Raw genomic sequence first — 14,027 nt, 5'->3', positions numbered from 1 at the left:
TGCTGATGAAGCTGACCAGACATTTCTGCAGATCTGTCTCTGTGTCATAGTCCTGCTGTTGCACAGCAGTGAGTTGAAGTGGCAAAACCTGTGCTATTGACTATTGACAAATGAAACACTTGTAGCACCACTATGTTGAAGATTTACAGTCTCAGAAAATGAGACCAGAAAAAAAAAATGTCTCTGTAGTTAGGTAGGGGGAGACCTTTGAACCCTGAAAATACACAATACTACAGGGATATGAATGTAGTGATCATAAAGATTTCACTGATGGTCTCTACTGCGAATGAGAAAATGCTTGCAGAGAAAGCATTGGATTAAGGTGCAATAGGTTATAGTGCAATTTGAAGAGCAAAACTGTGGTACCAAATGTGAAACACTTTCTACAAGGAGAACTGGAGGCAGGCAATGCTAAAAGAACAGTTTGACAGCCACCAACAAAAGCTGGTAGTATTTCACTGCAGAAGTAATAATGAAAAGAAAAAAAAAAAGTAAGCATTTGAGGAATCCGGATGCAGCACTGGGAGCCTCAAAGTTACCAACTAGCTTAGACTCACCTCTGGAAAAAAAAATATATTTTCCATATACTTTAAGAAAGAGGTTATATCTCAGCCTAATATGAACACTGATTCCACTGAAACTGTTGATACGCAGCTGCGACAAAAAATACAACCCTTTCCTAAGCCACATATATGCAAAAAAAGGACTAACTTAAATTTTAAAGTCTTCTTTACAGATTTCCTTTTACAAAATACAAAATACGGGAAATTAAAGTTTATCTAAAACTATTTTAGTTCTAGAATCATAGCCACTCATAGCAGAAATGCATCTCACTGGTGATCACTTAAGCTACCAGTATCTTATTCCTATAGGCAGAGGATGGGATTCTGCTCGCCAGCTTATCTGTCAGGGTAGGCATGTTGCATAAGCTGGCTTTCTAGGCTCTCTTTACAGTAAATGTCAGGACCTCTAGAGTGCATTCTTCACATTTATTAATGTCATCTAATATATAGTCTTCTAACATCTAGTAATAGGTGGAACGAATTCTTCGGGGACATCTGTTTATTCATTTACAATAAAGGGAATCAAGTCTCAGCTGAGAGCAGATGCTCACTTTTTAAATTATTAGAACTGAGTGTGGCGGATGCTGTCCATGACATCTTTCATCCCTTGAAAGGATGAAATGTGGGATAGGGCTGTACTAGGCTGTTTGCAGAGATAATGCCTGTGTCTATGTTAATGTTTTAGTTCACAGTGGGACTATATTTTTCCTTCAAATCAGCCCCATCTACTATGCTGTAATTCACATTGTAGAGCAGTCTTAGGGTGTACAAAATGGGTATTTTTCCGATGAAGTTAAATGGAAGATACACTCCCAGACAGCATCTAAAGCACAATTTACAGCTAGTCCAAAACATCTTCCCCCCTCAAACGGCTATAGTACGAATGTCAGGTCCTCAGCACCAACTGTTTTGCTCTACAGAACCATTCCTATTAAGCTGCCCTACTTGCCAACACACACAAAGACAGCTGATACAAATCAACCCCGTGTTTCAAACTTGCCTGTGAAAAATACAATGTAAGTATGATGGAGATTTTGAACTGACAGAAGAAAATAACACAACTGTAGACCGTGGAATAAAGGTTGTAGTCACGCAGTTCTGGTTGCAGCTGAGTAAAATGAAGGGGCTGCTGATCCCAAATGCTCTCAGTCCTTTTTTACTGCTTCTACGCCAAAGGTTGCCACCCCCTAGTTAGCATAACTTGAAAGGTTATTTGTACCCTCACCATGGTTTTTTCATAATAGGTCAGGTTGATTTAAACATTGTAATAGTGAGGTCTGGATTGTGTTGCCACCCATCAACATAAAAATTCTTCACTAAACAATCTCACCCCTCAAAAATACATAATATCTTTTAAAACTGTATTTTTATTTACCTTCTGGGTTTTGCGCCTTTGTGATTCATGCTGGCAGGTTTCTAGACAGCAACAGTCCTGAGAAAATACATGTTTTCTCAAATTAAAGGTGAGATTTTCAAGTAATCACTGGCTCAAGCAGCCAAAGTTTAAGCAAGCCACTCAGTTTAGTGTTGACTTCACAGGCTAATCACAAAAATCACAAAAGCCAAAAGTTCGGCCATTTTCCTGAATTAAATCCATGTGTCCTGGTTCTGTTAAACCTGTCAACTGGGGATCTTCTTGTGGGAGTATTACAAAAGCGTTAAGGAGAAGAAAGTCTGTTTGGTGTGGTCTGTTGGAATACTGGGATGCCAGGCCATTTTATGAGACTGGGCTGAGACTATTAAGTCTCTGAAGCCAAAGCCTACGGCAGTTCTTGTTACATGCTGTAACTTTTTTTGGAGTGTTTTGGCTAATCACTGCAGTAGTCTTACTAGTCTTGATTTTCTAGTAAGAATTATAAGACATAGATCAAAGCTGGCTGTTTGTTTAGGTATTAATGCTTAAAAAGACCATCTGTCTTTAATAATTACTAAAAAAGGACAAAGGCAGACTGGGAATTACTTTTGATATTTCCAAGTTGTGCCACTGTTGCGTTTTTAAACGTTTTAGCAAAACTGATATTATAATAGGAATGGTGTTTATACAAAGACTCTTAAATTTTTGTTAAACAACTGTGCTGTCTTAAATGACAAGAAGTTTTATCTAGCACATGCCAAAGGCATGCTGAGGATTTTTCCAACAGCTCTGATTCATCTCCTTGAATTCATTTTTTCTTAGAGATATAGTATAGACAATAATTTTATTAACTATCAGCTGTTTAAATATTAATTGCAATAAAGAGATTATTCTTCTAGAACCCTCAGCACAACTGGTTCTAGATTGTAGAGCCAAACAAGACTGATTACTGCCAGAATTAATGAGCCTTTCTCTACCCACATACCATATACATGATACTTCATCTGCAATTTAATCACTAACTAAAATTTTAGAACTGACTGCAGGGAGCCAGAACTCAAATTGATTCCTTGCAAGCCGGTGTTCCTTTGTGTCCAACCCTTACACAGAAACTTGGATCACAAGAAGCTTGCACACACACACACATTTTGTTCAGCCAGCCAGCAGCCATTGCAGAACAGGATGAGTGCACAGCAAAGGGAAGGGAGGCTGTGCTGCTCTCCCAGTACATTTCACGTGGGACAGAGCTGAGCAAAGCCTCAAGCCCTTTGTGGCTCTGTCTGGTGTCACTACAGTGCCAAGTGAATGATTACTTTGAGCTACTTTCCTTAGCAGTACATATTTCACCTTTAAAACTCCCACAGGGCACTTTTTCTGTGAAATTACATAAATCCACTATGTTTTTATAAACAGTTGATTCAGTGTACAGGTTAAGTTCTGTGTTCTGAGGGATAGAAATTCTGTTTGTACCACTGACAAAAAACCCACAAAACTGGTTGGGAGTTTTTCTAGGAGGAGGAGGAGGAGGCGTGGGTCTTACGGTACCATCCAGGAGACTGTTTGGCCCTAATTTTGCCATCCTATCTGAAGCTATCAAAGTGTTGTACAAAATCAAACAGCTTCATTAGCATCATCTCATATATAGAAAGTTGAAGCACAGGAAGGTAACACAGCTCTCCTGAAACCTGACGATGATTTGGTGGGAGAGCTGTTTCAAAGAGAGCCCTTGTTTGTGGACTCCCACTTCTGTGCCCTATCCACAGAAACATGCTGCCTCCCAGTGCTGTCTAGATACACCAGGCATCTGTGGAGCTGTATTTTTAGCCCTGATATTCTCTTTGGCTGGAACTGGGCCATGAAGATTCACAGTAAGCTAAGAACTGTAAATATCCCTTAGACTTCATGGGAGGAAAACTGGCATAATATCAAAGCAGAACAAGCACTTTCTTAAATTTCAGTTTTGTTAACTACTGTCATACTTGAAAGATTTCCCTGCAAAATAAGAAAGAACCAACCAGCTGCAGCATGTTGTAAACAAGCAAAAATTAGAAAGAAGGATTCCTGCAGACTTTATCATGTTATGGCAACAAAATCAGTTTTTAAGAACTACAAATCATGGAGGTTTCAGGGCTTTTTCAGACTTAATGACTTATGTTGGTCATTAAGTCATCAGCAAAAAATCTTTTGATCTCCCACTAATACTGTAAATATTTGTTTTCTCCCGACCCACTTTGTTTTAGGGGAAGAAAAATATCCCCATGGATTTGAGACGCATAGGCCTTTTTCAACATTACACTACCACTAAAATATTAAGGCTCCATAGCTGGATCAAAATTCTTTTAAAAATGCAGAACCTCTTTTTATTATGTTTTTTTGGCATATCTTTTGATCTATGTTGATCCGCAGCAGACATGCTTATTTTAAGGTGACATAAAATTCAGTAAAGCTGAGGTCTTGTGAAAGGGTGAAAAGAAATATCTTACAGACGACAGAGACAAAGCAGGACATATGCGCACATCATCCTGTGTGTGTCATGACAGCATCAGTCCTCAAGAATAGGAGGATTAGTTGTCTCCAGCAAGCACTTAGTTCCATTAAACAAGTACTCCTGAGAAAAGGTGAGAACAAGTGGAGTTCTGCTACATCCTGAGTGATTTCCAAGTGAAGTGCCTGGGAAAATCAGAATGGTGCACTCTCTTCAGTGGGACATCGTTATTGGATTCTGCAAGGCATACTTCTGCCATAAAGTATTGGACTCTTTTTGTAGAAGCATTTTACAGGATTTCAAGGTGCAGCAGTTGTTTTCTTGTAAACTAATGACTCCTTGTCCCTGATTGTGCTGTTTCTGAGTGGAAGAACTCTTCCCAGTAAGTCAGTGCTCTAAATTAGTTTTTCTGAGACACTCGGCCAGTGTGATTAGCATTCACTTTGCACAGGAAAGAGCTTGGACAGCTTCTACATTCATTCTGCTTTTCTCTTCACTCCAGACACTATTCCTTCCGCTCAGCAGTCATTCCCCTGGATACCATTCGTTTCTGATAAACACAGGAGAATTTCCCCAAACCATGGCTTGCAGGCAGTATGTGTTTCCCATGAAATCCTCCCACACTACTTGCAGCCAAAGGAAATTAAAACATTAAAACTTACCAATAGGGGAAACTAAAATTGATACTGCCTTCAGTGTATTACTTTCTCAGTCTTGTTGCCAGATGATAAGAGGCCATTAACCTAACAAGTAGTTTGTGTTTCTTATAGAAAGAACAACTTGGTTAATAACTTGAACTCTCAAAAGATTCCAGGGGTATCAAATGAAAAGTACAAGCATTCTGCTTACTCTGAGCTGTGGGATCTCTATGGGTCTTAACCTGGGCAGCATGTAAAAATGCTGCCAGTGCTGAGAACTATTTTTGCTGCAACACATTATTAATACTTAATGTCTGTGCATTTTGCTGCTGCAACCAGCGGAGGGTAATTAAATTGTTACTTTAATGTAGAGAATATGCTGACCTTTCTTTCTAACTATCAAATCGATGGGCAGGGAGGACAGTGTTAAACCACAGGGTGTTTTTGGACCACCCATTGTAACAGCAGTGTCATCTATCTTTCCTTTTTTTTTTCTTCCCCCCCCTTCCCCCAGAATGAGGTGGCAATGCTTCTCAAGCCAATATCAGAGAAAATTCAGGAAATCCAGAACTTCAGAGAAAGGAACAGAGGAAGTAAAATGTTCAACCACCTCTCAGCCGTCAGTGAAAGCATACCTGCTCTTGGGTGGATAGCAGTGGTGAGTGACACACAGGATGGCTGGGAGGGCTGTAAATGCGCTTCTGGATCGTGTGGCCCAGAATAGTTCCAAATCTTGCAGAACTCTGCAGTCTCATCTGCATAGTTCTTCAGTCTACTACACCCAAGAAGGTGTTTTGTGATATACCTAATACATCAGGGATGGTTTCTGACTAATATTTTACTTCCTTTCTCCTCCTGTTGTTTCCTGCTACCCTGGGTTGATGGTCCTAGTCTCCTAAACCAGGCCCTTATGTCAAGGAGATGAATGATGCTGCTACCTTTTATACTAACAGGGTATTAAAGGACTACAAGCACAGGTATGTTGCCAAGCCCCAGTGTCTACTAGCCAGAGAACAGAGCATTAACCATACCGAGAGGGTTCACAATGCCATCACAGAAAGCATTTTGTAAACTACAAAGCATTTGATAAAATCTGCTTGCAGTAGTATCCTCCTCGTCTTTGACCTGCAGCATGTTGCAGTGAGAATGGCAACAGCACTAACAGTGCTGGTTTTCACTCTCTGCAGATTACAGGATTGTTTTTAATTTTCTGGCATTCCAGCATCATAAGCTTATATGCAAATGCATATTTACATATCAGTGTGTGGCTAGCTAGCTGCTACGCATCCTTGTCTCATTTGTGCACTCATACTGTCGCTGTTCTTGCTCTTCACTTGAAAATGTGCATTTAGGTGGTAGATGTATACAACTGAGCATCTAATTCTGTAGCTCCTAATTTGATTTTTTTCTGTACCACTACATTATTCTTAGAGAGCACAAGGAATTCACAAGAAAGGTCCGTGAATGAGATCTGTGACCTGCCAGAGGAAGAGAAAAAAATACAGGTCCATTCTATGCTCTCTTAAAAAAAAGTCATGTATAAATCCTGTTGATTTGGTACTTTTGGAGGCCAGATTGTGGTTCTTGATTTTTATATCCCAGGGAAGAACAGTATTTGCTATGAGTTTTTCCTCTTTAGTAAGGAAAACTTTATATATATAAAAGCTTTTTGTATATATTTCTATTAATTGTATATGTATATATACATAAATATACATTATATACTATATACAATATTTTGTATTATATATACTATGTATTATTCCTGAAGCCTTAGTTTACCTACTGAAAGTAGTACCTACTGGGGTAACTGAAGATTTTACAATATAGCTTTAGTACTTATTCTGGAGATGAAAATGTCTCATATACATAAAGGTATGAACAGGTTACATTCTTTTTCCTTTTTACACTGAATCAGATCACAATGTCTGCCAAAGTAGTGGAAGGCTCTCCCTTGACTTCAGTAGGTTTTGGATAAAACCTGTCGGCCCAGATCTTCAGCAGTATTAAGCATCCCAGATCCTTGTAGGCAGCCAGTCCATAGCCATCACTATTTGGAAATAAATCTCCATGACTAAGGACTCCATCTTACAAACAGTTTTTCTTTCTCTCTCTATGTATTTCTTGTTTTCACTTACTGTCCTGTTGGAAGACTAAGCCTTCCAAATAATGATTCCAGAGCCAACTTGTGACTTGTAATGTAAAAATTCTTGTTGTATAAATATTTTAGTCTGGTGACTATGATATGATCCAGTATTACCCTGGCTACATTTGAATTTGTAAGCTAGAATATCTTGCAGAACCCATAGTTATTTTGTCCTTGCCCATGGCAGGGGGTTGGAACTACATGATCTTCAAGGTCCTTTCCAACCCAAACCATTCTATGATTCTCTGATATTTAATTTTCTAAAATTTAGCACCCTGAACTTGAGTCTGGGGAGCTGCTGCACAGCTCCATATACCTTTAGTGCTTCTTCAGTTGACTTTGAGCCTGAACAGAATGATGACACACCCTTCCAGCAGGAAGGACTCTCTGCTGGAGGCATCCTTTGCCCTTGTTTGTTCTCTAGAAGGGTCTAAAGACACTGCAGTGTGTTAGGCCTCAGTATTTTCAGCACTGGGCTGGCTGGCTGCCTGCTAACTGATTTGTCTGTGGCTTTAAGGCAGACATTGGGTTTTACCTGCTTTAAGCAAGAGCAGCAATGCTTTCTGATTTTAAGTACCCTCACACATATAAATATTGTCTCTGTTTTTACAGCGATACACGCCATGTTGATTGGGTGAAGTCATATTTGAACATCTGGTCTGAACTTCAAGCTTATATCAAAGAGCATCATACCACAGGTCTCACCTGGAGTAAAACTGTAAGTACTGTTTCCTTCTTTGTGAAGAACCATAAAATATCAGTAACCCATCTGACTTTTAATGCAGGTCATTAGCTCAGGAAAAGTAAACATCTAGGCCAGGAACAGAAGTTATGGTCCATGGGCTTCCCAATCAAACCAATTAGAGATATGTCAGGCTATTGTGGTACAGGTTTGGGGAAAGAGGGAAGAATTATTTGGGATGATTACAGCCATAACACCCAGCCACAGATGGTGAGGGGAGGCAGACACAGTTCTCCAGGCCTGCTACAGTAGTAAGGCAGGAACAAAAACAAACCCCAGAAATGTGAGGGACATGTAAGACTAAAGAAAAACTGGGGGAACATGACATGGAAAGGAGGAGAATGGTGGAAAGAATCTGAACAAAGAGAGATTTAATAACAGGGAAAAGAAACACAAGGGATACATACCAATTTATTAATTCTTAGATAGCTATCTTTATAAAGCTGTTCTTTTATACACACAGAAATAATTTCTGAAACACATACATACAGAGAGAATAAATATAACTATGCCTATTTATGCTCCCTCTATTTATTTATATAAACATCTTCTGTATGTTACATCTGAGATGCGTAGAAAGATGACGGCCATGAGCATTGTTTTCTAAGAGAGGTATAAACATGAAGAATTAATTTTCTGTTGGGTACAAATGTAAGAGTTTATGTCCACTGTCCACATTGATTATTCTAGATTATTCTAATAATGTGGTCATGCTTATTATCAGGTTAGGAAAATTGCTGAAGTATATTAAAAATATAATCAGCTAGCTCTTTGCTATTATAATCTCCTAAACTTACCAGTGCACTTACAGACTTGCACATGGAGTCTTTCACACAAAGTTTAGAATTTCTTTTGTATAATCAAATAATTTTTAAAAAATGACTATTCAGAGGAGTGATGTAGGCCACCAGATAATTTAATTCCCAGACCAAACCACTGTAAGAACGCAGGAACATAGGGAAGTGAAGTAAAGCTTTTTGATGGAATGTATTTTAACATGGAATAAGGGCTGGAACATCTCTGCTATGAAGAAAGGCTGAGAGAGTTGAGGTTGTTCAGCTGGGACAAGAGAAGGCTCCAGGGAGACCTTAATGCAGCCTGATACAAAGGGGGTTTATAAGAAAAACAGAGAAAGACTTTACCAGGGCCTGTAGTGACAGGACAAGGGACAACAGTTTTAAACTGAAAGATTTAGACTGAATATAACAAAGACATTTTTTATGGTGGGGGTGGTGAGACACCGGAACAGTTTGCCCAGGGCACTGGAAGTGTTCCAGGCCAGGCTGGAGGGGCTTCGAGCAACCTGATTTAGTGGAGGGTGTTCCTGCCCATGGCAGGGGGGTTGGACTAAGCGATCCTTAAAGGTTCCTTCCAACCAAAACCATTCTGTGATTCTATGGTACCTAGAAAAGTTACTTTATCTCCCCCTATATGGAGGTGATAACCATGTAAGAGAACATACGTTACTTGTGCTCAGCAACAGACTATGCAACTGTCTCTTCACACCCTCATTAGACACTGTACAAGGCCTTACAGTACTCAAGTATTCAAGTGCAAGTTCAAACCCAGGAGACACCATGATCTGTTTGTATTTCTTAGTTTGAAGCAAGGCAAAAGTGTGTAAGTATGATAAATTAGGAGACTGGAATTATCTGCTGCTTTGTAGGTTTCTGCAGTAAAAACTTAAAATGGCAAATATGATTCTCTTCCTTAATTTAGTACAAAATTTCACACTTGATACATCCTGCTCTATTATAATCAGTGAATGTGAGTAAAGCTGATGATTTTTAAATGATTATTAGATAAGGAAAAGAAATTGTAGTACCCTGTTAGGCGAATTAGCCTGAGAATCTGGGACAAATTTAGTTTTGTTAATACAGAGAAAGAATCATCTTCACCTGTAATGGAACTTTACAAGGATTGAAATAGTGTTGTAAGATAAAGATTTGTTACAGCCATTTGATCAAACAGAAGGAACTCCCAGTACCATGTTGAATACCGGTAATCTTATTCAGAAGTGTAGCTGTGGCAGATGATATTTGACTGGTCTTAAAACCAGCATCTCAGCTATCATGTCTATTTCCCTCTCTTCAGTTGTGCAAGACATTGCTGAATACAAATCTAGGTGTGACTTTTTTATTCATATTAAGCATAGTTTCCTGCCAACAGTGCTCATGCCATCATGAGTGATAGCCCATTACTGCATCTGAAGTATTGACTTCACTTGCTTTGGATATCACTCAGATCGGGAAGTTGTCTTAGAACTATGGCTCATTTAAATTGTCATTCATTTAATGTTTGTCAGAAAGATTAAATTACAAACCCATTTTTATGGATGTATAATTTTTTAAAGTTTTACTACTTGTGACTAAAAGGAAATTAGAACCCAGTAAGTTAGCAGGTTGTTTAAATAGGTTGTTTAAACACTGTTAAATATTTCTATGAAGCTTGGTAACAAATACATTCAAGAAAGCAATGAGGTACTCAAGTGCTAATTTCATTTTTGTTATACATTTTAAAGTGAAAATGAAAATCACAGATTCATGCTGTGTGAAGTTAAGCAGCAAGGTCTGCAGAATCAGGGTCTAAACAGAAATATGATATATATAAAAGCTGTAGATATATTCCAGGCACAGTTGTTAATTGTTGGACACAGCAGCTTCCACTTACATGCATGAAAGGAAAAAAGGAAAAAGCAGTAGTTTGGCAAGGCGTTAAGAAAGTGGCACATTTATGAAAAGGAAACATTGATGCAGAAATGTTATTTTATTATAGAGGGAGAGTGAAAGAGAGAAAGTTTTTGGCCTGTGTAAGTACAAATTTAAAAGTACATTATAACCGTAATTTACCTTTCATATCTGCAGAAGTCAACAATGCAATGCTTAAAGCTTTGTATAAAAAGCTATTAAGTAACATATTTGAATATTTCTAAAGAGACTAAAGAGTCAGGGAGAACATTAAAAACAGCTTCTTTCAGAGCTGTATTCTCATAGCTTGAACTGCAACAAAACACCAGGAGCATCAGCCTAGATCAGACTATTCTTGGGTTTCCAAAAAGGAGGGGACAGGATTTTTAGGGGGCAGTCGGCCCCTTTACCTATGTGTGCTGTATACCGTGGTGTGCGCATTTCTGGCGGCAGTATCACAAGGGTGTGCCATTTCCAGCCCCCCCGTACCCTTCCATCAGGCTGCAGCCAGCCCTGGAGTGGATCACTAGTTCATACACTGAAGTGTTCCTGGCTCTGGCAATAAGCACACAGGCAGACACTTTAGAGGAAAGAGTAAGAAAGGTCTTAATAAATTACAAGACAGACACTAAAACAGGTGCAAAAGGTTGAAATAATGACTAAGCAGCAGGCTCTGACAATAAATAAGTTATCTCTGTCAGCCTTATAATAAACTTGTGATTAAAACAGCTGCTTACAGATGTTTTGGATCTAACAGTCCTTTCTCCTTATTCACTTTGGCCCTGGTTCTGCCAAGATGTGTGACAATATTTTACTCCTTGAGGGTATCCTCTTGAAATGCATGGGACTGTGAGGAGAAAGCCAAGAAATCAGCGGAGTGAAGGACCTTGAGACATTGTGTGTCTGAGCCTGTTTTGCTACCCATGTGGAGTGGTGGTACAGAACTAGACCATGCGTAAATCGCAGGCATTTCAAGACATGATGGATACAGTTAGAATATTTGTTGGTACCATGCTCACAGAAGAGGAATACATATTTCAAGTACATATGTTTGTGAGCAGGATTGTCCCAGAGAGTATAATGTTCCACTCTGAATTTTCACCGTGATCTGAAGTATTCATTTGCATTAATAGATTGTGCATATGTCAAAGAAAATATGCTTGTCAGTGGAAGTCAGATGGATCTACAGTATTTCCTTAAGTGTAATTTTGTAGTTCATTATTTTGATTGTAAAATGTGAGGCACCTTCTGCCACACATACGCTGTGGTGGGTAGCAGATCACTATACTCACTACATCTCAATTTAGCTATCTTGACAATGGGAACAAAAGCAATTACCAACCTAATGGAGATTTGGAAGTTTTAATTTGCCACCAGATATGACATTCTCAGATGTCAGTGAGTCTTATGCAAAAGCTGTTATTATAATGAAATGTTTTAAATGCCCAGTGTAGAATTTTACCCATGCAGCAACTGTCGTTTTGGCTTGCTGCAACTTTCTGACTTTAACATGAAATCTACAGCTGTAACAGTAACCTGTGTTGTTTTTCAGTTCTTACTGATAAACACCAAGTGCCTTTTTTTCTACTTTTCCCCTAAAGAAGGGATTCTATTGAAGCATGGCTCTTTCTTCCCTCTACTTTTTTTTGGTGGTGCAAAGAAATGAACAGCTGTAATATAAGCTCACAAGAATGCCTAAGAAAGTTTGTTTGCTACAAGGGCTGCATGAGTAAGCTGGGGGAAGTGAAACTTCTGCTCCTGTTTCTGCAGGTGAACTTTGCAGCAAGAAAACAACCAGTAATCACAAGAGGTTGCTGTAGTTTCCTGTACATCAAATAAGTTTTAAGAAAGAAATCCTGCTCAAGGATAATTGTCGTGAATGTTTCTTTCAGTTGCAGGTGGAGCTGCAGTTAAGTTTTTGCTCTTTGTATACAACAGTCATTTAGGGCACATTTTGCCAGCAGGATTGTTTACAAACTAGCAGTGAATTTCATTATAGTATTTAGTTTCTAATACGGAATTTTACTCAAGCAACAAATGTTCCCCCCCTCCTCTTTAGAACTCCAACCAAATTATTAGGAGGAAGTCTGCAGCTTTACAGGCAGTTGAGATTTATTTATATCATGTTCCCACTGAAGCCAATACAGTATCTTTGTCTTTTTTCCGAAAATATCACTTAAAAAATCATGTATAATTCATTAGATAGTACTCTACAAACACTCTTTAGAAGTTGAAATTCTCCACAGGCCCCACACCAAGAACTATTGCAATCCCTACATTAGCCTGATTGAGCGCAATTATCCTAGTCTCAGTACAGACTTTGGACACTTTGTTCTTGTCTAACGTAACACCTCCAGACATTTTCTTATAAAAGGGTCCTGCCTCTCTCCTGTACTAACAAAACATTTTCCTGTCATATATCATCTCTTTACATATTGAGGTGAACTAGCTGCAAAAGACCCAACTTTTGCAGGCAAAGCCTCCTATTATCCTTCCAGTATCTCTTCTATGCTGGGTTCAGTTCGATCTGCTTATCAAGCAGCCATCATCTGAGCTGCTGCAGGAAAGCTAAATGTCAAAACTGTAGTGCCAAATTCCAGCCACAGCCACAACTGCAGTCCCAGAGACCTCATTCAGACAAAAGTAAGGGGACATGGATATACTGGTATAAATGCCTCTGTCTTGGATAAGATGCAGACATTTTCAGAGTGCTCAATTTTTCTGTCATAGCATTTCCTCTCCTTTTCTGTCCCTTTCCATTCCTTTCTATTCCCTTCCCTTTCTCTATTTCCTTACACTTTTTTTTTGGTGAGAAATTTGCATCCTTCGGTCTCAAGTGTTTCTTTCTCACAAGAATAGGTAATGTTCAGGTTTTGGTACACTGGTGATTAAGAAACTGGCCATTCCGGCAACTCTACAATAGTTGCCTGTTTGGTGGAGTCTGCCTCAATTACTTCTACATCCCTTTGAAAGAAAGTAGTTTTACTCCTTTGTTCCAACAGAGGCTGACAATATTTACCTTTACTGGATATCAACCATGTCCTTTTAACATCAGTGACCAAACACTGTTTAGACATGTTAAGGGAGAACCTGGGAGAGGCTTGTTTGACAACAGCTGTCATGCAACCTGACCTGTAACATAATGCAACCTTGTTCCAGTGAAAAACGGAAAGGAAAAAGAAAATCGAAAGTATGTGAAATGGAGAGAAAAGGAAAAGGTACATCTATTGAAACTTTACTGCATTGCTAAAGGGGTTGGTCGTCTTTTTAACTGAATGTAAAAAATAAATAAAGTGAAAGATGGTTTAATGTTCCTGTTGGAACGCGTTACTTGTTGACAATTACATTAGCATACAGTTCTCAAATGATTTCGAAGACCTTGGCCGTGTAAAACATTTCTGGTGGGGTAACT

General features: G+C 38.9%; 1 protein-coding gene across 1 annotated transcript in view; it reads left to right on the top strand.

The window, feature by feature from the left end:
- CAP2 (cyclase associated actin cytoskeleton regulatory protein 2) overlaps window positions 1-14,027 on the top strand; it is a 68,532-nt gene that overhangs the window by 39,333 nt on the left and 15,172 nt on the right. Inside the window, exons 5-7 of the mRNA XM_056330228.1 lie at window positions 5,555-5,698; window positions 5,932-6,017; window positions 7,799-7,904. Coding sequence (XP_056186203.1) covers window positions 5,555-5,698; window positions 5,932-6,017; window positions 7,799-7,904 — 336 coding nt within the window. The remainder of the gene's footprint in view (window positions 1-5,554; window positions 5,699-5,931; window positions 6,018-7,798; window positions 7,905-14,027) is intronic.

Source organism: Falco biarmicus, chromosome 3 (assembly GCF_023638135.1).
Source record: "Falco biarmicus isolate bFalBia1 chromosome 3, bFalBia1.pri, whole genome shotgun sequence".
In the NCBI taxonomy this organism is placed as follows: Eukaryota; Metazoa; Chordata; class Aves; order Falconiformes; family Falconidae; genus Falco; species Falco biarmicus.
Note: the sequence above shows the minus strand (reverse complement) of the source record. Positions and strands in the feature narration are given on the sequence as shown.